The sequence below is a fragment of the Pleurodeles waltl genome, chromosome 6, assembly GCF_031143425.1.
Source record: "Pleurodeles waltl isolate 20211129_DDA chromosome 6, aPleWal1.hap1.20221129, whole genome shotgun sequence".
In the NCBI taxonomy this organism is placed as follows: Eukaryota; Metazoa; Chordata; class Amphibia; order Caudata; family Salamandridae; genus Pleurodeles; species Pleurodeles waltl.
In genome coordinates, this window is record NC_090445.1 from 1578173110 (window position 1) to 1578195816 (window position 22707).

At 40.9% G+C, this 22707-nt stretch overlaps 1 protein-coding gene across 3 annotated transcripts in view; it reads left to right on the plus strand.

The window, feature by feature from the left end:
- LOC138301163 (uncharacterized) overlaps positions 1-22707 on the plus strand; it is a 377689-nt gene that overhangs the window by 195617 nt on the left and 159365 nt on the right. For all 3 annotated transcript variants that reach the window (XM_069241353.1, XM_069241354.1, XM_069241355.1), the window contains exon 2: positions 2581-2647. In XM_069241353.1, coding sequence (XP_069097454.1) covers positions 2602-2647 — 46 coding nt within the window. In that variant the 5' untranslated portion in view covers positions 2581-2601. The remainder of the gene's footprint in view (positions 1-2580; positions 2648-22707) is intronic.

Sequence of the window (22707 nt, forward strand, 5' to 3'; positions counted from 1 at the left end):
CTGGATTACAGAAACCAGGAGGTATTGAGTCAGGGCCATATAATTAGAACAGTGCTAGACCACATACTGTACAGATGTTTTTTGCATAAGACCCATTTACATTTTGAGGGACAGTGGCATAGTGGTATCCCCAGAGTGACTCAATTCTTGGTAAAATGCAATGCAGGTCTAACTACAGGGAGCAACAGGGTACTTAACAGAGAACATTATTGTATAAGAAACATCTCAAACATGATGTGCTGTGCATGCAATGTTCATTTTGTGATGTTTGTTTGAGCCCAGAATTTGTTTGAGTTTTAAACATATAATTTTGCACAACACAGCATTAGAATTGTTTTCTGTTCGAAATGGGGTCTCTAGTTGGCAGTGGTTGCCCAAGTAGGGACCCTCACTCTAGTCAGGGAAAGGGAGTCACACAGCTTAGATAACCCCTGCTCACCCCCTTAGTAGCTTGGCTCCAGCAGTTAGGCTTATCTCAGAGGCAACGTGTAAAGTATTTGTATAAACACACACACACACACACACATATAGTAACGACACCACAAAAGTACTGCACACCAGTGTAGAAAAATAGCCAATATTTATCTGGGTAAAACAAGACCAAAGCAAGAAAAATCCAATATACCCAAGTGAAGGTACACATTTTCAAAGATTAATTGTAGTACAGCACTTAGAAACACAACAGCTCCAACTGGGGTTATTAAAACGGCTTGATGGAGTCACTTTCAGCAATCCGGCACCACCCGCCAGGGAACGCGGCTGGCCACGAAGTCGTGTAGACCCTGGTTACAGTACCTTGGAAAACGATGAGGAAACGAAGACTGTTGCAACTAGTCGGGGAGGTGAGGCGTCGCTGGAGCCGGTGTGGTGTCAGTTCCTTACTGCTAAACAGGAGGTGAGGCGTTGTTTCCTTAGAGTTGCAGAAGAGATGGTGCGGCGTTGGCAGCAAGGCATTGGTTCCTTATGACAAGACGGGGTCAATTAATCCAGCAGGTCCAGACATTGAGGCATTGACTTAGTGTTGCCACGATCACACCACAGGGCCACAGGTGCTGTAGCGGAGTCGGGTGCCAAGGACGTCAGTGACATGGCACTCTGGACTCACGCTGTGGCAGGACTTCGGAGGCACTATGACCGCATCAGGCCTGCATTGTAGGTTGCCGTAATTGTACTCCGCTGGGACCACAGCACTGATGCAGGCGACAGTGCTGGGTTAGAGAGTGCGCCGGTTCCCAAGTCATTCTGGAAGTCGATGCACTAGTTTCTTCCTTGTTGAACCAAAACTTACTGCCAAGGGTCGAGGAACTGGATTTGGCACCACTTGACAAGTCAGGACTCTCAGCAAGAAGGCTCAGGAGCTGGCAGGAGAAGTCTTTGATGTCCCTAAGACTTCTTAATAGGAGGTAAGCTCAGGCAGGCCTTTGGCGAACCTTTGGAAGCAGGATGTGGAAAGCCAAGTCCAGTCGTTTTACTCCAAGGACAGAAGCAGTAAGAAGCAAGCCAACACAACAAAGCAACAGGCAGAGTGGCAGTGCCTTTTACAGCATCCAGAAACAATAGTTTTAGTATAAAGTTGCATTCTTAAGCCACACGAAAACAATTCTAGATGAGCTACTCACACCTGATAAGAGTAACTTGAGACTCTGCAGATAGAGGAGCACATAAGACCATCCACTTCTCGGATGTGACCATGCTATCTGGCGGGACACAGAAGATGTCACAAGTCTTCATACCTATGCCAAATAATTAGACCTATGTGTGGAAAGTCCACGTGCACTCTGGTTAAAGCTAATAAATAAGTTCATTAGGCTGAAAACTTTCTCCTGCAGATAGCTACATGTTTCAGGTTTGTCTTCTGGCAGACACAGCCGTTCATCCTTTCAAGGATGAGCTGAGCACCATCGAGAAAGATAACAAATGAACATGTCACTATTTATTTAGTTCTTCATGCATACATGCAAAAACTACCGATTTGATTTTGTCACATTGGAGAATTGAGTCACAGGAGTAAAAATCTTTTTGCCCAGAAGCACACAGTGTAACTGAATTCTTGCAGTACGAGTATGTTGGGCCCAAATTCGGCTCCTTAGCTACTAGATCGCACCTTCTTGCAACTATAAACAATTACAACTACCTACAATGAATAAGTACATTTATTGTGGTCTCTCCATCATGTATTTAGTCATTATTAATTGGATTATTTTGATTGTTGATACTGTGATGATTACCAACGCTAATCCATAAATACCACTAGTGGCTACCATTTTACAGAGTATTTGTTCTTATTGAACTCTTCCTCACAGAGCCACACACACGGATGCCTCCCTCCTCTCACCCCTTCCTCCCAACACCACTATTATGCTGCATTGCTGGTAGGAAGAAAGGCTGTTTACAGCTCTGTGAACCGGAACCCCTCCCCCAAGTACACTGCGGCTTGCCTTCACAAGTGGCATTTATCACCTGCTGCCAAGAGAGTGGGAGTTCACCTTCCCACACACTGCCTTGTGCTTTTTTCTTTTATGTCCTCTGGTTTCTAGGTCAGAAATTGCCTTTAACCCCTTTTCTTTCTTTTGATGACAGGTTTAACTGAAGTAAACAACCATGGCGTTCAACACGAGATTTGCTGGGATGCATATCCGAGACCAAGGTAATTAATTTCACAGATTGCACAAAAACATTTAGAAGTGTGTCTATGATGTCGTGCCAAAGTCAAGAAGATGTAACCACGACAGAGTAAAGGCTTGCTAAAGCAAGCAATCACCTATTAAGAATACTCTAACAGTAGGGTGACCAGAATTTTAAAGCCCAAAACTGGGACATTACACAAAAATAGAAGGACTACAATTTAACTTCAACCAAACGCACAGATTGACAGCGCTCATCAGCATAGAGTTACAGAAGAGTAGGGTGACCAGATTTTCACAACCCAAAACCGGGACGGGCACAAACATAGAAATAGGACTACATGTTCACACGTCATTCAGCGAGATATATTTATAGAGAGAGAGAGATATGTTTTTATATTGCTGAATTACGTGTCATTTAGTGATGTTTATGTGCATATATAACAACCCCAGAAGCTCCAGGGTCTGACTGTTGATGAGCTAAGACCTAGTTTATAGGAGAACTTATTCACCCCTCATTAAATCCTGCTGTGCTGCTTGAATGATGCGAGGCAGCACAGCAGGTGGTTCTGCAAATGTTAAATTGTGTTTCTGGTGTGATAAGAGGGCCGGATGAAACGTGAGCCTGCACAACTCTGTGATTAATTTGCACGTTCATCTGACCCTCTCTCAAAAACCGGGACATATCTTTGATTTGACAAAAAGTATCGGGACACCGGGACAGTCCTTAAAAAACCAGGACTGTCCGGGCAAACCCGGGACATCTGGTCACCCTATCGAACAGTCACAATGAGCTAGCAGCAATTATTATAGGGGCTCACTGACAGTGTTCCTTCAGACATATGATTAGTCTTAGTGCATAGTCATAAATGTGCTGCCCATCACAACCCGCTAAAGCGGTAGCAACAAAGATGCACTAACAAAGCCACACAACCATTGGTGATGAACTAACTCCAATAACATACTAATTGGACACACTAGCAGTGAAGACAATATATTACCAAGGGCACACTAACAATGATAGTCCACTAACCGATAATACTAACAGTGCTGAAGCAATTACACCAAAGATGTTGATGAGCTATCACCAATGATGTATTGAAGCACACTAGCTGTGAAGAAGTGCTAACAGAAAATATATACCAACAGAAACAAACCAACAGTGCCAACCATTAATGTTTAAATTATATTGTGCCGATTGTCTATGCTTGGACATAAGATGGCCTATAGTAGAGCCCTTGTTGTACATAGACTCTTACTTTATTATTGTCCCTATATTTTTTTCAAGCAATGTTTTAAAAATCATTTTGCAATAGCTTGAGTTTGAACATCTTATGATACTCTTGTTTGGGCTCATTACAAGAATGGCGGTCCCAATGCGGGACCACCAAATTTGCGGGTAGGACGCCACCACCATGTCACCCTATTACAAGGTTTCCACCGGCCTGACCTGGCTGACTGGCGGAAATCTTGAATAGAGCGTTCCCGCCGGTCAGACCGGCAGGAACAGTGCTACGAGATATCACTCAGCTCCCTTAAAGGAGCAGACTTCTATCTCGTAGCCCAGATGGGGCAGGCCAGACCCTTCGGAATGCACACTGTCTGCAAAGCAGAGAGCACTCATTCCGATGGTGCTGGGCAGGGAGAGTGCAGGACCCCCTGTGGCGCCCTGCACTAGTTCTCTGCCAACCTTTTCATGGTGGGGAAACTGCCATGAAAAGGCTGGTGGAGAAAAAGGTTGTAATCAGCAGGGCAGCGCTGAGTTCAGCACCGCCCTGGCTGATATCAACCAAGACCGCAGTCACCCCATTGGGAACATGGATCCTGGTGGAGACGGCAGTCGGTTGGCAGTCTGACTGCCAAACTTGTAATGAGGCCCTTAGTATGGTATGATGATCTTAATGATCCATTAGATACTGTAGTCTGATAAGCATCTCGAATGTTAAAAGCACTTAAGCACTTTAGAAAGTTTGGCCAGTATTTTTGTGTAGTATATCATGTTTGAAGCGATTTTAATCATATTTACCCTTTTGTACTCATAACACCTAAGATAGCCTGTTGTAGTAGTATGTTTTCATACTATGGTTTTAAAATTTGACGACGATTCTGTTAATCGTGCAGTAAAGATTTACCTTACCGTACCTTACTAAGAGTAATGAATAAATAACAATAGTGCTGTAGTAAAGCTAACACTGCACCATAGTAATAGGAACAAAATAACTGTGTTGGTGAGTTAACAGAAATGATTTGGCACATTAACAGTCATAATCTGCTAACAGTGATTGAACATAAACACCTTGGCCACGCTAATAGGTACACATTCAGTGACAATGAGCGAACAGCAATGACGTCCTGACATAGATGAGCTAACGGTGATGGCACCCTTCCACAGGCATACCAGCAGGGAAGAAGAGCTAACACCAACAATATGCCAAAAGGGACAAGTCAATAGTGATAGCATACTAGAGCTACAAACAATTGCTATACGATTATAGATTTAGAGTTTGAAGAACATCACTATCCTTAAAAATGTTGTCTTGTTGGACTAAGTGCTAACAAGAATGCCCCCACTCCCTAACATTGGCGCGTTTGAAAGCCCACTTTTCTCTGGCTTGTAGCGTTTCTCCCAAGCCTCTTCTTCATTCATTTTCTGCCGTGCTGATTTGCGACTGCTATGCTTTTCACCCAATCAAGACGAAACTGAGCCAAACAGATGAACAGAAAAAAATAAAACGCTTCATCTGTTTATTTTTTATAAATATATTAACCCTTTTTGTTTTATACAACTACAATAAGCACCTTTGTCATTTATGTAACCTTATGTGCGTTTTTCACCATTACTTTTAGGATTTGATATTTTGGACTCATCACATTGGATTTCTATGGAACTAAAGGTGTTGTGTCTGTTGAGAGGAATACCAGTATAGTTCACTGCTGCATCATATTTCTTATTGCCTCATGATCATTATTTATGTACTTCAATAAAACATATTTCTCAGATATGTAATACTGTAACCCATAAGCTATCTGGATTAAATATTTATTGGTTGTGCTGTTCAAGAGTGCTCAAGAGGGTATAGGCCTCTTTGTTGTTACCACAACAATACTACGTCTGCAAGACTCTGAAAAATAAAGATCACTATCAAATAACTTTTTGTGATTATTGATCCTTCCTTAAAAGTGGTCGCTATTTGTTCATTGACTTTTACAGAATGCATTGGTAGTTTGCAGACTAACCTATGTCCTAATACGTCAGATCAGAAAATACCAACATGTATTGGGTCACAATTCGACCTACCTACCTCATTAATAATAATGACTTGGTCACAACTTATGACCCACTATCAGTCATTGTTACCTCAGGGATGGTGGCCTGCTGGGGACGCAAGACCACCATGTCTGTGAGTGCTTTGAAACAAAGCAGTCTTTTTTAAAACAAAAAACAAATGCAGCTTATTTTCTGTAAAGGATAATGGGAGTGTTTAAAAAACGAAAAAAAATAAAAAATACGTTTTAGAGACTTTTCTTTAAGGAGTAGGCACTGGTCACAGACACCACTGCCTATTCCTGAAAATGTTTTTTTCAACATTCTCAAAGGGAAAGAGGTCCTTTGGGGACCACCTTCCTGTTTGCAGATGGGCTACTACCTCCTTTAACATGTCTGTAAAATATTAATGTTTTGCAACCGGATTTTGGTTGCAAAACCTTAATACATACTATAAGAAATCTGTGTTTTGCGAATTTTGTATCATTTCCTAAAACCCATTTAGGGATTTGGTAATCTGTTACTGAATCACGAAATCGGTTTAGTGAATTTGAAAAACACATATACTGGTTGCAAACCTGAGATTTACTGAATTGCCGTGTTTGCGGCCAGTAAATGTGTTAGTATGTCTGATCTTCTAGTCAGTCATAAAGAAGGTAGCACCTCTTAGGGTCAAGCTTTCTCAAAGAAACTCAAGAATCAGGGGTTTTGCCGTCTGTGCCTGTTTGTGCAAAGGGACTGTGATAGCCCCATTTGGATTTTAGTAGCAATTTTGTTGAGATCACTGGATCTGGTTCTGGACTTGTCCATCTTCATTTGACATTCATAATTATTCTAACATGATCCATTGATGGATCAAAGCTGGTGGAGAGCCACATGCAGCAATAATGTGGCACCAATATTCTCTCAGCTATTTTTAAATCATTGGATTGTGCTCCTTCTAAAACTCTCAGGGGTCCTGCTGTATTTTCCAGGGAATCCCTTTCATTTGGCATATTAAAGATGCCACAGGAGTGACCCAAATCATTCTATTCAGCATACATGGAAGCACATTGTAATAGGCTGATTTGAATCGGAAGCTGATGTTAAACTAAGTGCAAACCCTTTATCTATGCTCATTGCAATTGAGGAACAAAGGAAACAACTGTACTTAGTGGATACCATGGATCAAAGGAGTGTCCTTTAAAGAACTCAGTCTCTGAGTACGGTACACACCTATGGTTTGCAGAAACAAATTAGCATAATAGCAAAAATAATAACATAAAAAGGTAGCTTTTTCTTGTTGCACCTACAACATTTTGTTAACTCAGTCGGCATGCTCATATGGTCACTTTTAGTTCTAAGCATCTTTCTTGTGCACTGGGTTATGAGTGTTTTGCATAAGATCACAGAAAGTTTCCATTACAATATTTAGGCAATAGTTCATTTTCTTTAAATGTTTTACCTAAATCACAAATTACTTAAATTTGGGCACCATGCTTTTTGAACGTATTTTTCTTCTTTAGGAGCACAAAATATATACATAAGTTCATACATAAAAAATAAAAATAAAAATACTGTAAATCACCATTCACAAAGAGTTTGCAAAAATAAACACTTTTTTCTAACCACTGTCATTTCCTCAGGTAGGATCCCTAGCCATCGTTCTTGTGCTCACCATGCCACCTCAGTTTGGACCCAGCCATATGAAAATCATCCTTGACTCTGCTCTTTATGGAAACAACCAAATCCAAACTGCCAGGCCAGGTCCTAACTGAACTGGAACAGAAGCAATCTTGGACCGGGTCTGCCCTGATAAGGGCTCATCAGCTAGATATAGCGTGGTTCCAGTGGCACAGTGAGCATGGGACCCATATCTGGGCATACCCTTGCCTCTTACAGCAGTACATTAAACACACAAATGGTATACCTGGCTGCTGAGCCCTTATCATGGCAAAACCAGTCCAAGGTTGCTTGTGTTGCACTTCAGTGACAACCTTGCCTGGCAGTTTTGGCTGGACTGTTCCAGTGAGGAGCAAAGTCAAGACACAAGCTAGTGGGTTAGAATGACTCCTGGGCACACCCTAACCAATGGGGTAAAAGTTCCTAGGGCCAACCCCACCCACCTTGAGAATTTTCAAAATGGCAAAAGTCTTTGGCCACAGTAACCTTGGGCTCTGAGGGCTGGTAGTGTGTACGTGGGGTGTACTATGTCTTAGAAATCCTAGTGTCCTCCCACATATAGCACTAAAATTCGATTGGAGTAGCTACAGTACCCACAAAAAACCCAGAGACAGATGTATGGTAGAACAAAAGTGGTGTTTTCCAGCAACCAGACAGTGGATATAAAAGAATTGTTTGTGGCATGTTATTCCCTTCCCTTTCCAGTGTGCCCCTAATGTTATATGTACACCCAGAAGACCTTTAAAGCAGGCTTTGACACTCAAGCAGGATTTTACACAGTAATGTCAAAAAGGGTTCTGGTAGCACCCACCCTGCATATTCAGTAAGGTTCAGAGGAGTCGTCTGTGCCCATTCAAATTAGCCTATAGTTTACTCTTGTGAAGCATTTTGCACCCTTTTCCAACATATTGAAATGCTAATTACTGGCTGACAGAAGTGGAAGAGTAAGTGCATATTTACCCTCCAGGCTCACAAAAGGTAATTTTTTTAAAGTACATTTTCCTTAATATTTCTTAACAATACAAATTCACAATTGAATTAGATTTTTAATAACTTAAAAATAGTTGTTTGATTATTTTTCTATGTAGTCCCATTCCAGACTTACAGTATTAGGATTTTTAATCTATGCTCTGTTTTCTACATAGGGCAGTAGACCTGCCACAGTGAAGAGTAGCGTTTTGGTGCTAGTTACTGTAAGAACATATTAACATTACATTTCTGCATATTCACCTTTTACATACCATGCACCTTGCCTTTATTTTGAAAGGTGGAATTAACTATATTTAAATGGGAAGTGCAGCGATTTTACCATTGCTTAGCAAGGGTAAAGTATACAGAGTTCTAAAGACAGCAGAAAAATATAAAGTTCAGAAAAAGGTGAAAATCCCTGGGTGACCATGATAAAAAGGCGAATTTCCCTTTCATAGCATACTGATTTAGTATTTGGAAGGAATGCTAACAATGCTCCTCTTCGAAATACCAAATCTTTATGCATTTCTAAGGACATTCAGTGATTCAGAAATACTTTAACACTAACCATTTACAGGATTCACTAAATGTGTTTAGTACAAAGGTAAAATAGTTTTAGCATTCCTTCTTAATACTGAGTTGGACGGTTTGTGAACGGTAAACCCCTTTGTAGATCTGGCCCCTAGTATAGCTTTGTAGCACTTGACTCTCTCGAGGTAGCAATCCAAGGACTACTTAGAAGAGGTGGTGTGGTCTAGCACCTAGGCCATACATACCTAACAAACACTCAGTAAATCGTTGCCCAGTCTGTGCTTTTACTTGTTACAACAAAAAGTACCTTACTACTCACCCACTACTTAATATTATGCGTTATTTAACAAATATATTTATAATGGCAGGTGGGAATTCCTATGTTGACACCCTCCTAACAGTACACACCCCTATTGAGCCCTGAACCATATAGCAACAATACTCTTGACATATACTAGGCTCTGTACAATGGGGTCGAAGTTATAAAAAATCAAGCTGCTAGCTTTGTCAGGGTGTCGCCACATTTATCGGGTAGTCAGATTTTTATTGCTCTTCCTCCTCACACAGGACCGACCTGTCTGGGTACCTGGCTCTCATCCTGGGCCCAGAGCCATCTTCATCAGCAGTGACATGACCCTAAGGAAGAGTTTCCTCCCTGTCAGCATCCAGGCCTCACAGCCTCCTTTTGTCACTTCTAGAGCCCACAGGCAGTGCAAGTCAGAGACCGCCTCTCTCTGGAGGTCACTCTCCTTCTACACAAGTGCACAGAAGATCTAGGAAGCCCCCAGCATGCCCCCAATAGGTTTATACTTCTACTGTCCCCCATAGACAGTAAGAGAGACAGGCTACTGGCCATGGAGAAATAAGTCCTAGTGCCTGGTTGCCATCTGATATCAGAAATCCTTGAGGCCATCTTTGCAGTTGGGTCAGATGTCGGTCCTTCTCCATCTGGGCATCCCTCCCGCATCACTTTCTCTAGGTCTAGATGGTTTTTAAATGTCTCTCCCTTGTGCAGGGGTTTTTAAGTGGGGTGGACGATTATAGAAGCACTTCAGCCCAATCCTAGTGTCACACATCATCACTCTACTCCTTTTTCATCCCTCCTGCCCAGCATTTTGGAAATTTCCAAGTTGGTGCCCTCACGTAGTCTGTTGAAAGACCTTGTTTGACTGCCTAAGCCTTGGCCCTAACTGCTAGAGCTGCCTGGTGCCTTGCATCCAGAACTTCTCATGGTGCCCCGCTTGTGATTGCCTCCAGTGATCTGACTACCCTCTTCTGTTTTTGTGGAGTTGATCCTTCCCTGACGAGGCACATTGTGGAAAATAATTAGCATAATCAGATTGTTTTCAAACCTACTTTCCAGGAGCAAGCCTAATCACTGGCTAATGGCCCTATTGTGTTGGGAGGCCGTGGATCCTCCAGATGGCCAGTAGGCTAATTAACCTGGCCCAGCAGGGTGATTCAAAGGTCTAAATCTTATTCGAAGCTGAGTCAGAGAATTATGATACATCTCTGCGTGCATTTATGAATACAGATATGTGGAAATTAATGTCTGAACACACTATGAATGCTGTCTTACAATATAAGGCAAAGACATTGTCCACACCAGACACTGATGAGTCGCTTCTGCGACAGGATACCTGTGTGGAGATAGCTGGCTAAGTTGGACAGTAGTCTTACCCACTCACCACATACAGGTAGCTGTACACATGCCTGTATGCACGTGTTAACTTGCAACCAGCACAGAAACTCCTACCCTCGCTATGCAGAAAGAGATCTTATCTTAAAAGTTGATTGCTGGCTGTTAGCACTCCCAACCCCTTATAATAGCATCACTCGTATCAGAGGCCCAAAAATCAGGTTGCCCAAATAGGGAAGAAAAAAACCCAAGGGGATTACATTGCCAGAACTGAGTTCTCACAGATGCGAATTTGCACTTCAGGGTGGGAGATTATGTGGAATATTCACAACACTATAGGTTTTTTTTGGATATTCAAAAACTATTGTAAAGCTAAATTCCCACACTGAATATGGCTGGAGATGTATGCTGTCAAGGGCAGGACAAAATCTGTATGCAGTTGCATTACTGCGATGTCGTGATGCTTAAAGAAAAGAATTACAAAATACCCCCGGGATACTGTTGCAGCTTCCTCGACGTGCACCTGGATTCCGCTATATATTCCACATATGTCGGCTATTTACCGTCAATGTAAAAGTTAACATACATGGGTAAATATCTGTCTTTTTAGTCTTGGACCTTCAATTTAATGAAGTGAAATAATCATTAAGCAAACCTTTCCTCTGTGGGAAACACACAAAAAAAGCAGCAGTTCATGGAAGAGACTTCAGGGAGAGGCAGTATGTGCTGGACCAATGCATCTCAAAAGGAGCACCAAGAATCCTTTGAAACCCCTGAAGGCTCAGGTAACCGGAGCAGTATCTTCCATTGGCCCAGCTATGAGACTCAGCTATGCCGTGTTACAATAGTGTCACCCAGCGGTAGGGTTGGGTATGCACAGAGCCAAAATATGGCATTCTCCATCCTGCTGTCCTTCTGCTCCCATTTTTATCGCAGGCACATGATGGTTTTGTAACACAGACGAGAATTCCAAACTTAGCCCATGCATGCTTGTTAAAGCAAAGGCAGGACGGTTTCACGAGAGAGAACAGTGCCATCTCTGGTGTTTGACGGGCCAGGACGACTCTGTCTATTTTCATGATCTACATTTGATTTTGATAGAGGGCGGGAGTGCGGGGGAGGGCGTGGAGGGGAAGCTGGGTGGAACCCAGGGTAACGGGCGAGGCTGAACTTCTCACTCTGTTTGTTGTATTGGCCAACTCTCCAGCTGTGCCTAGGGAGGGAGCACAGACCCACTCCGCGGACTGACAGCTGAAGGACGCGATAATGTGGATGAAACAATTTACCATGAATATATTTTCCTGCTTCCGTCATAAGCCCAGAATAAAATAATTCTGCTGTTGATGCCGGAGGCAGATAAAATATTCGCAATTAGTGCTGTGTTGAATTGTATCCTCCAGCCTTAACGGAAAGAAATGCACGCTCCATGAATACTGTATTATTTCTTCACAATACACGTGAACAGAAGGCCTTACACAGCTGCATTTTGCTTTTTATCTTTATAGACATTTTTAACTATGCGATATTACAGTGCCTCACACTCATCAGGCCTCGCAGTGATGTTTTACGATGTTTATGATATTTAAATATGCCGAAAACGATATGATGCTTATATAGTGCACCTCGCACTTTTCAACATCATTCAGAATGCAGCATTGTAGCCATCCCTAATTCCCAGGGCTTTAAGTAGGCCGGGTCCTTCCGGGTCCAAGATCCGACAACAATTTAAAGGCGGAAATTGAAACATGTACCTATTTCGCCCTGTAGTCATGTCCTAACTGTATGTACAATAACCCTGAGAAATTTCAGAGTAATGATTGTGAAAAACATTAAGGTAATACAGTCAGAGGTTTAATTCTTATTTATTTTTTAAATGTGTAACTTGCTGTTGCATTCCCAAAGAGTGTTCGCTAGTTCCAGGATGATATGTTTTTATATTTGTTTTATGTAGCATATTGCTCTTGTTGTAGTGTGAACTGGAGTCGCCTCCAGGTGTTTTAACTGGGCCACGATTGAGTGCTTTGCAATTGAGGCCGAAGGAAGTGAAAGTCCATGCTAGTGGTCAGAAAAGTGTTCCAAATAGATGGTTATCCAATCCTTGGCCTCTCTGTAAAAACACAGCAACTTTTATTCTATGCAAATACGTTAGAAGGAGATTCACAGTTCTCAAAATATCGACAAGGCGAAAGGAAAAGATAATATAGTGCTTCCGGATGAGTGGGTGTTTGGAGGCGGTGAAGGGAAGAAGATGTGAGGAAGTACGTTCAGAAGGAAGTGAAAAGAGGATGCTGAAGAGGACAGAGATGAGATGCAAAATATGGATGGAGGAGATGTGTAAAGAAAAATGCATAAATGTCTGACATTGAGTGAAGAAAAAAGGTGTAGTTGAGAGGCTCTGAAGACTACTACTACCCCTCCCATTAGCCACAGAAATGTTTAATTCAGACTCCTAATTAAAACATTTTCAATAATAATTATTTGCAACAAAATAACTGACAAAGCCAATAGTCCTAGATCTTTTAGGTGTATGCCAGTTATTGTGGTATATATTTGGATGCAATAACAGAATGCTCAAAGAGGCACCAAAATACCGGTCGGGTGGTACGATATGGAAATCAAACCAATTTAGTTCACATATTTAAGTCACACCCTTAGTTACATCTGCCGTCCACCTTTTAGAGCGCCCCACACACTTTTTTCATCCCACTTACAGCCCTGCTTATTTCTATTGGTGACATTACTGAGGAAGCGGAATCACAGGTAAAGTTCTGAGACATGGTTAGGGCAAAAGACAGAGTGGGGAAACCGTGAAGCAGCTTCCTCTGCCCTTCTCTATCTTTCTATATTTTGGGGAAATACAATCTGTCAGCAGGGAATGCCCTTGTGAAACTTCATTCATAGGTGAGTTTATCAGTTATAAGACTAAGGGCTTGAGTTCGAGTTTAACGGACGAGTACTCCATCACAAACTTTACGGATATTGCATCAGGCTTATTAGAAATGTCGTAGGATATAATGCGCTTGTGAAAGGGAAACAGGATACCCATCATGTTGGGACAGAGGAACTAGTGGACCAAACTCTAAATCCGTGCTTCATTTGTAAAATAATGAATGCCAGTGCCCAAAGCTCTGCTCACAAGTCCACGGCTGGCAAGATTAAATGTCAGCTTACAGAATACTAAGGCAGCATAGTTTGTATTCCACCTCATGCTTCTTTAGTTCACTGCCAGACACTCCCTGCTCTTTTATCTAACTCTTACAGGTTCCTTCTTTCTACCTTTGTGACTGTTGATTTTTTTTCTTTCTCCTTCTTTCCCCTTTGTGTGTTTCTCTCTCTCTCTCGCAGTCAGTAAATGTTTAATGTGGAAAAATAAGTGGCAGTCCTCAAAAGTAAGTGCTGGTAGGACCAAGAGAAACTACCGGCTCAAATTAAGCACTGCCTAAATCAGACCCTAAGAGTATTGCAGGTGTTGAGGCTGGAGTTGTTACTTGCAGCAGAGTGAAACACGTGGGGTGGTGGACAGTCTGCAGGAATCTCCTCCTCTTGTCAGTTGCAGCTTTAAATGGACACAAGTGTGGAAGTTTGTTCACCATTTGGAGGTGTCTGAAGTAAACACCTTTGTGCTGGGTGATAGGGATGGATTGCATCGAAGTGGAGGTAACTGCTCCATAAACCATAGTGGTAGGAAATATTCCACCAGATAAAATATTTTATTGACTGAGGTATTGCATTGAATATCAAAGGTATATAGCATTTTCTTGCCTGGGCAAATAAATTGTAAAGTTCGGTTTATGATATCTAAATGTACATCAACCAACCCACCATCAAAACAATTAGAAGCAGCTCCTCTCCTTAAAAATAGTAAATGAGGAGCATTTGTCTGTCTTTAACCATAAGCATGTTCCCCATATTTCCCCAAATGAGACTGAGTTTCCTTTATTCCCATGTGGAGACCGAGTAACCCTTTTCAATGTTATCAAACACATCATCTCTTCACTGTCTTTCTACACTTCAATGTTTGTACTCTACCATTTTGCAGTATGATTTTGTTTCCTGCAGCAACCACAGCTTAGTGAATGAGTTATTATTGACATCATCCATGAGATAGTTCTTTGGTCACATTTGATATTAACTGTACACTAGTCCAGTAGTTTATTATCTGAGGGCAGTTAAACAGTTTCTGTAAACCTTTTTCTTTTACTTTTTTCAATCGATGACCAGATAGTTGACATATATTTTCTCCTGTCTCGGGTTACCTGACATGCTATTGTTGACTTTGGGAATAATATTAAAAAGTGTAGTAAGTCACTAAGATGTGGTTATATTTTCACCACATCCAAAGTGCCATGCTTCCAAAGACTACTGAAATGGATCCATAGTGCTTTGACGGAGAAATTTAAATGCACATGAAGACTGTAATCTTTTGCAAAGGTTGTTATGTTTGATAGAAGAAGGCAACATGGAGATAAACATCCATAATGGATTTATTCTAAGAAAGCAACACACAACGTCCCCTGGTGGCTGTCCCAGGCACCATATGCCACTTCTGGAGTCTGGAACCCCACACAAGAAGCATCTGAGATATGTTTTTGTGATAGAACGTTCAATAAAGAGAAAGACTCCCCCAATACCAAACCAGCTCATAACATAAGTATATTAAGTTAAGACAGTATTCAGATTAGGATCGCCCCAAAGACTAGAAAGGCACAATCCATATTTAAATCTTCATTAACGACTAGGGATTATTTGCCCTCCCTCAAGCATGTCTCCTATTTTGAGAATACCTCTGTTTATCCAGTAGTCGAGATAATGTCCACCTCAGTTTTATGACACAGTACACCAACTCACAAAGTATGTGGAGTTCTAAAGCGTTTTAATTTTCAAGAAGTCTATTAAAAATATTCAATTATTCTGTTTAAATTAATAAGAACATTGATGTTAAACAGTTGAGTAGAATGTAGGATCAAACAAATAAACTGTTACAAATATTATAAGAAATAAACTAAAATATGAATAAGCATACCTCCTGATATATAACTATATCAGCCTTATACTTTAAACGATAAATTAAGAATAATAACTAACTCAAACATTGAGATGGGTAATAAAAAAGATTCTAGAGGGTTCTAACACTTCTTCAGAAATGGGTTGATGCAAATTAGTTCTTAATGCAGAGTAATTTAGCATATTAGTTCTAGGTAACCAACAAATCTGTCTTTTAATAGCTAAAGACAGTGGAGTAACAAAATTGGTGTCTAATCTATGGTTATAACAAACATCATACTACCATGCCTGAAAAGAAATATTGAGAGCATTTTTCCAATTTTTTGTTATTTACTGGAAAGCTACAGCACTTAATAAATCCACAATTTGCACATTAATTTCACAATTTATCGAAATATCAGAAAGACTACCCAAAAATACATTTATAAACGAAAATGGTATAGAGGTATAACATTTTTAATTAATTTGAGACCATACCTGAAGCCAAAATTGATATGTTTGTGGACATTCAAATAGCATATGTTTTAGAGTCGAATTAGAGACTTGGCATGTCCAACATGTCGACATTATAGAAGAATTTGTTTTATTTAAAATATATGGTGTAAGTAGTAATCTATTATGAGAAAAAATAGCGTTTGAGTAGTGTTAGCTGCACTAGATGTTTTGCAAATTTTAGTCCATATCCTATTCCATAAAGGAATAGGAAATGAGGTTCCTAAGTCATCTTCCCATTGTAATTCCACTAATGTCTTCTGCCTTGGTTGAGCTACATAATTGAGAAGAGAGTACATTTTTGAGGCAGAGGGAAACATTGGTAAGATTTGTAATACAGCGGAAGGTGTAGGTGCTTGGAAGGTTACAGACAATATAGAGGTATACGATTGTAGGACAGCAGTGGTTAAGAGCTGATATTTGTTTTGAAAAGCTGTAGGAAAATGTAATAACTGTTTGGCCTGCGTAAACAAAAGTAATGAGTGATTATCTAATAATTGAGGTACCCATATTAAGCGCTTTTTATGCCATGACTTCCAAAAACACATTTATTTTTTATACTAATAAGATTGTTGTACCAAATTGACAGATAAAGAAATTGATTTAAATTGGAAAATCTAGAATTAAAGATAGGATGTAATATTTTACAAGCGGTTTTAAGAACCGGTAATGAGATATTGGCTGGACGCTGGGTGAGAGAAATAAATTTGGTGAATGAAAACAGATTCATAAAAAATAATTCTAAATCAGCCCATAAGGGTTTTCGGTATAAAGCATCTTCATGATACAAATGAATTGAATGTTTAAGATAAAAGGCAGTATGATAAAGTTGACAATTTGGAAAATTGACTCCCCCCATCTTGTTTGGGTTGTTGCAGCCTTTTAAGAAACATCCAAGACTTCCTATTATTCCATAGAAAGGAGATTAAAATATAATTGATTTTCTTAACAAGGAGAGGAGAAATATTAAAGGGAATATTAGAGAGATAGAAAATTATTACAGGAACAAGCATCGTTTTAATAGAATCCAGTCTACCCCACCATGAGAAAAACAAAGGGTTCCATCTTGTTGTTAGATTCTTAAGAGTGGACAAAAGAGCACCAAAATTAATAGAAACAGTATCTTTCAAAGAATTTGTAAACCAGATGCCTAGATATTTTATTTTTGCAGGATTCCAAAGAAAATTTGAAGATGCAAATTCATGTTTAAAGCACCATTTATTAAGTGGAAGAAACTCACATTTATCAGTGTTAAGCTTATAACCTGAACGTTTTGCAAAATTTGAGACCATATTTAAAAAGGGTTTTAAGGAAATTTCAGGGGAAGATAAAGTATAATAGAATATCATCAGCATATGCTGTGCATTTGATATGCAAATCTCTATAATTGAATCCTTGCATATTACTATTCTGACGAATAGAAGATAAAAAGGGCTCAAGTTCCCAGATAAAAAGCAAAGCAGATAAGGGACATCCTTGACTGACTCCTCTGTAAAGAGAAAAGGATGAAGAAGTAATACCATTTACAAAAACTGACACTTTAGGTGAGCTATATGAAATGGACACTAGTTTGACAAAACCGAACCAAAAAAGAGTAGCATAAAGATAATCCCAATGGATGCGATCAAACACTTTTTTGACATCTTAGGATATAGCAGGTAATGATTTCGAATAAGTCTTAGATTTATTTAAAATGTCAAAGAAAAGTCTAGAATTATCTGAAAAATATCTACCTTTAATAAAACCTGACTGTTCCCTGCCAATTAAAATGGGAAGGAAAGATTCTAGTCTAATTGCAAGAATTTTAGCGAATATTTTGTAATCAGTATTAACTAGGGATATTGGTTGCTAATTAGTACATAATTTAACATCTTTACCTTCTTTTGGAATGAGGCAAATCAAAGCATCTTGAAAAGTGCCAGACGCTTTATTAGATGTAAAAGATGTGAAGAGTTTGTGTAATTTAGGGATTAACAATTTTGAAGAAGATAAATACAACTCCACAGGAAAAACGTCTGGTCCGGGGGCTTTATTTGTTTTAATCAAATTAATTACTCCCTGAATATTTTTGAAAGGAATATCAGCATCTAGAGGAGAAAAATCAATATTTGAAGCTAATTCCTGTTTAATAGAGTTTAAGTATCTAGTGATATTCAAATTAGATGGATCATTTTCTGGGGTATAAAGTTTATTATAGTAGTCAGAGAATTCAGGCAAAATCTCTCTATCATTAGTGACTGGGGTATGATCATCACGTAAAATAATTTCAATTTTGGTTCTATCCTTTTAAATTTTTAAATAATTTGCTAGAAGTTTGCCCGCTTTGTTTTGTCCACCATAATATTTGGCACTTGATTTAAGAAGAAATGAGGCAGCATTATATCTGTAGAGAATTTATTGAATTGTAATTTAGCGTTAACTAATTCATTCAGACATTCTTTTGTTTTAGACATATAATAAATATTTTCAAGGGATTTAATATGTTTAATGATGTTAAGTGATTTTTTATTATTAGATTTCTTTTTGTTAGAAACGTATGTTAAAATAAAATTCAGTGATGCAGCTTTAAAAGCATCCCATATTGTGTGAAGTGAGAGTTCAGGTGGATCATTCAATAAAAAATATTCATGTATAAATTCTTGATTTTTTTTAAATAAAAGTAATGTCTGTTAAAAGAGAGGTTTTAAATCGCCAATGATTAATTTTGGGAGTAACAGAAGGTAATTCCAGATCTAATGTAACTGGGGCATGATAGGAAATTAGAATTTTACCAATCTCTGAACCTAGGATATGTGGAGATAAGGACTTAGATTTAAATAAATGATCAATCCTGGATTGGGAAAAGTGTCCTGGAGAAAAACATGTGTATTCTCGTAACATGGGATTACTGAATCTCCATGAATCAATAATGGCTCTCTATGTAATAGCTGACGAAAACTGTTTCTGCATGGATGTGGGAATAAAATTAGTTTTAGAGGAACAATCTAAAAAAGGATCAAAAACAAGAATGCAATCACCGCCAAAAATTAAGTAATCATCTTTAATAGACATCAACTTATTGGCAATATTAGGCCAAAACGTTTTATCCAAGTGAGTAGGTACATATACATTTGAAATTGTTATTGGTGTGTTAGTGATTATAAGTTTTAAAAGTAGCCAACACCCTTCTGTGTCGTTTATTTGTAAAACTAATTTAACATGTAATTTTTTTTTTTTACATAAAACAACACCACCATTACGGTTACCCGTGCCAGGAGATGTAAAGGCATAACCTACCCAATTACGTTTGAGTTTACTAACCTCATTATCTATAACATGTGTTTCTTGTAACAATGCTATGTCTGTGCTCAATCTGGCTAGACGTGTGAGAACTCTTTGTCTCTTAATAGGTCTTCTAAAGAGTTTGAGACATTATTTTTTAATCTACAAATGTTTCTTACTTTTGGAGATTTAGGTGTTCATTTAGAGGTAGGTGGTAATCTGCAAACCAGTGAAAATTGACAGATCACCTGTCAAATCTCCTGCTTCATTCACATTAGGGTTGAACCTGTGGATTTATGACATTGGAGCCTGCAGGAGCTCCAGCATCGGAAACCTTCACCCAGAGGGCCATCTGTGACAAAACTGCAGGCTTCTCAACCTTGTAAGACAGACAGACAAATTCTTATTTTTCAATTTCACAACTGCCGAACAAGCCATGGTAGTTGGAAATAGGGAAAACGATTTTTTTTCCCTCTGGTTTGTTTCTGATGAATGAAAAAAGGTAGTCCAAGACTCCATGACAAGGAAGGCCGGCTGGCATTGCATTTTTAGCTGAGAGTTGGCAGGAGCACTTTATGCAGAAATTCTCTTCACAAGTGAGGTGGTTGTCACTGAGACAATGGAGGTGGGTGGCTTGGTCTACATTTTGCCTCTAATATCGATAACAGTTTTTTTTATCTGTCTTACTTTAAGAAATTACAAACACAGTGCATCCCAAGGACAGAACTTCCTGTAATATTACAGTCTCCAACGCAAACTCCCATTGTGCTCCAAAATAAATCTTTATAGTAATATGTAATGTTTTGGGGCATGGCTTGGTAAGGAAACATGGCAGTCTCTCTTGAATAGAGCTCCATCGATCATTATAGTCCTCCCAATACTCCTCCAGGAGCTTGGCTTTGCCTGATTTCTGACCATTCATATATGGCAGAGCCAGGGCCCCAATTAGCCCCCTGTAAATCAGACAACTGAGGCTCAAGACCCGGCGCCAAAGGCCTGACACAACGACAGCCTATCCCAAATCTAGGCTCAACATCTTACAGCCTTCCCGGTCTCCAACCATGGCTGCCAGTGGGGAGCGCCGATCCATCGGGATATTGGAGCAGGACACCATTTGGGGCCTCGCTCAGTGAGGTGGAGCTGGGATCAATTGAGAATGGTTCAGCCCGGCTGCAGTGGAGACTCAGTGTGACACTGTAGGACCACTGGTCCGAGATCTGCAACAGTGACTAGAGGTGAGAGGGGTGCACTTCCTGGATGTCCGTAGACATGCACATGGCCCTGCCTCGCTCTCAGAGACTGCAGACGAGGGGTGGGAGCAGTGGTGGCCCCGATTATGAGTGGGCTTCAGACTTAGCTGATCCTGATGATCCTGAACGGGGTGGACACAGGAATGCCTTCCTTTAAGCACCCTCCTGCAGTGGTGGGAGGGACCTGGGGGCACACCGGGTAGCCTGCTCATCAGTGCTGTTGACCAGCTGTACGGTAGAGGACCCAAAGTAGGACACCCCCCCCCATGCTCAACAAATGCTGATGACGGGACTTGTGAGGGGATCATGAGGGTCCCCTGAACACAGTGTCCTTGTCTTCTTCAAAGGCTGCTTCAGCTCCTTCGTCTCTGCATCTGATCTCACACTGTTCTTTTCGTTGGAGAGACCTCACAGGGTCCCGGTGATGCCACTGATCATGGGGGCATCTCCGCTCCCCATGCTTTCCGAACGTCTCCACTTCAGGGACCTCGATGCCATCCTGAGGGCAGAGAGCTTAGCTCGACTTCGGAAACTTGAAAACCACCTCATCATGTTGTTTCCCCACTAAACTCATGCGGTTGAACGTGCATCATTTTTAGGTGCAAAGAAGCGACTCCATGAACTACACATTTAGTACTCTCTGTTGTTCCCGGCCTGCCTCAAATTGCTAATGAGAGTAAATCCCTTTTCTTCATGGACCCTAAGATATAGAATAAACAGACATCACACTAGGCCACTGACTGCCCTCGAGGAAGGGCTTCCAGGCCAGTTGGCGGGGGGATGACGGCAATGCCACCGGGCCCAGTGGGGCACATCTCTGTGCTCTACAGTCTGCAAGCCCCACCCCTGGAGCAGATGATCAAAGACTGGGTCAGGGCTATACAGGTGTCGTCATCACTGGAATATAGTGCCAACTCCTCAGAGAAGGAGAGAGATCACCACATCTTAACATCCGATAGTGACCCTGCATCAACAGATGGACCACACCATGACTCTCGGACACCACCATTGGTCACACTACAAATGGCAGACAATATAATATGGCCAGGGGTACTCGTATCCACAAACAGTGTGCAGCTGACCTTGACAGGCTCTTTGGCTTTTGGCCCATGACGTCTGTCAACTTTATCAACGGTGGTTGCAGGGTGCCAGTGATGGCGGACTTCTTACTATTCCCTCCCCCACCCCACCCCCATTTCCTTTCTGCCCTTTCGATGCTGCGCCCCAAATAGACCAACTGTTATGATTCAGCTCATGCTTGCTTCTTATCTCGGATCACCAAGTTTCCACCCCATTTTCACTGATGGTTCAATATACTATTCAGTTTGGGTGTACTGCCATTGTAGTAGGTTCTACATGTTCCTCTGTTTCATACCCCCTGTCCCTGCAGTTCATCACTCAGTGATCTGGCCAGGGCTATTATCCCATAATATTACTGCAGGAAGGGAACTTCACCGATTTGTCACTGGAAGCTCCTTTTCCCCCTACCTGGTGGCCCCCGTGGGAAGAACTACCAACAACCCCATGCCCCCACTCGATAAGACAAGACTCCTCACCCCAAATGTCTGAGGCATGCATACAGCAAGCGAGCGCTACTCTGTTTACTCTTACATCAAGTGCCCGAATGCTCAAGTTATATTCTTCCAAGAAATTCACATCACGTCAGAGGAGTTACAGCACCTGCACAAGTGTTGGAGGGGGCCCTTCATAGCTAGCCCCTACTCTGCCTACGCCTGTGGGGCACTAATCTGGATTTGTCCAGCGGTCCCTTTCCAGGCCTTAGATACCATGGTGGACAAGGAGGGGCAATATGCCTATATGCTCCTAATGTAGATCAGGGGGCCTATTGGGTGATACTATCCGGGATACTGGCACATAGAGCTGGGACACCATTGATTTTGGCTGGTGACTACTATTGTACACTTGACCTTTAGCTCGTCTGCTCACACTTTCCCCTTCTCATTCCCCCCATATTTCCAGACAGAGTTCTTAATGAGTTGGATTCAACAA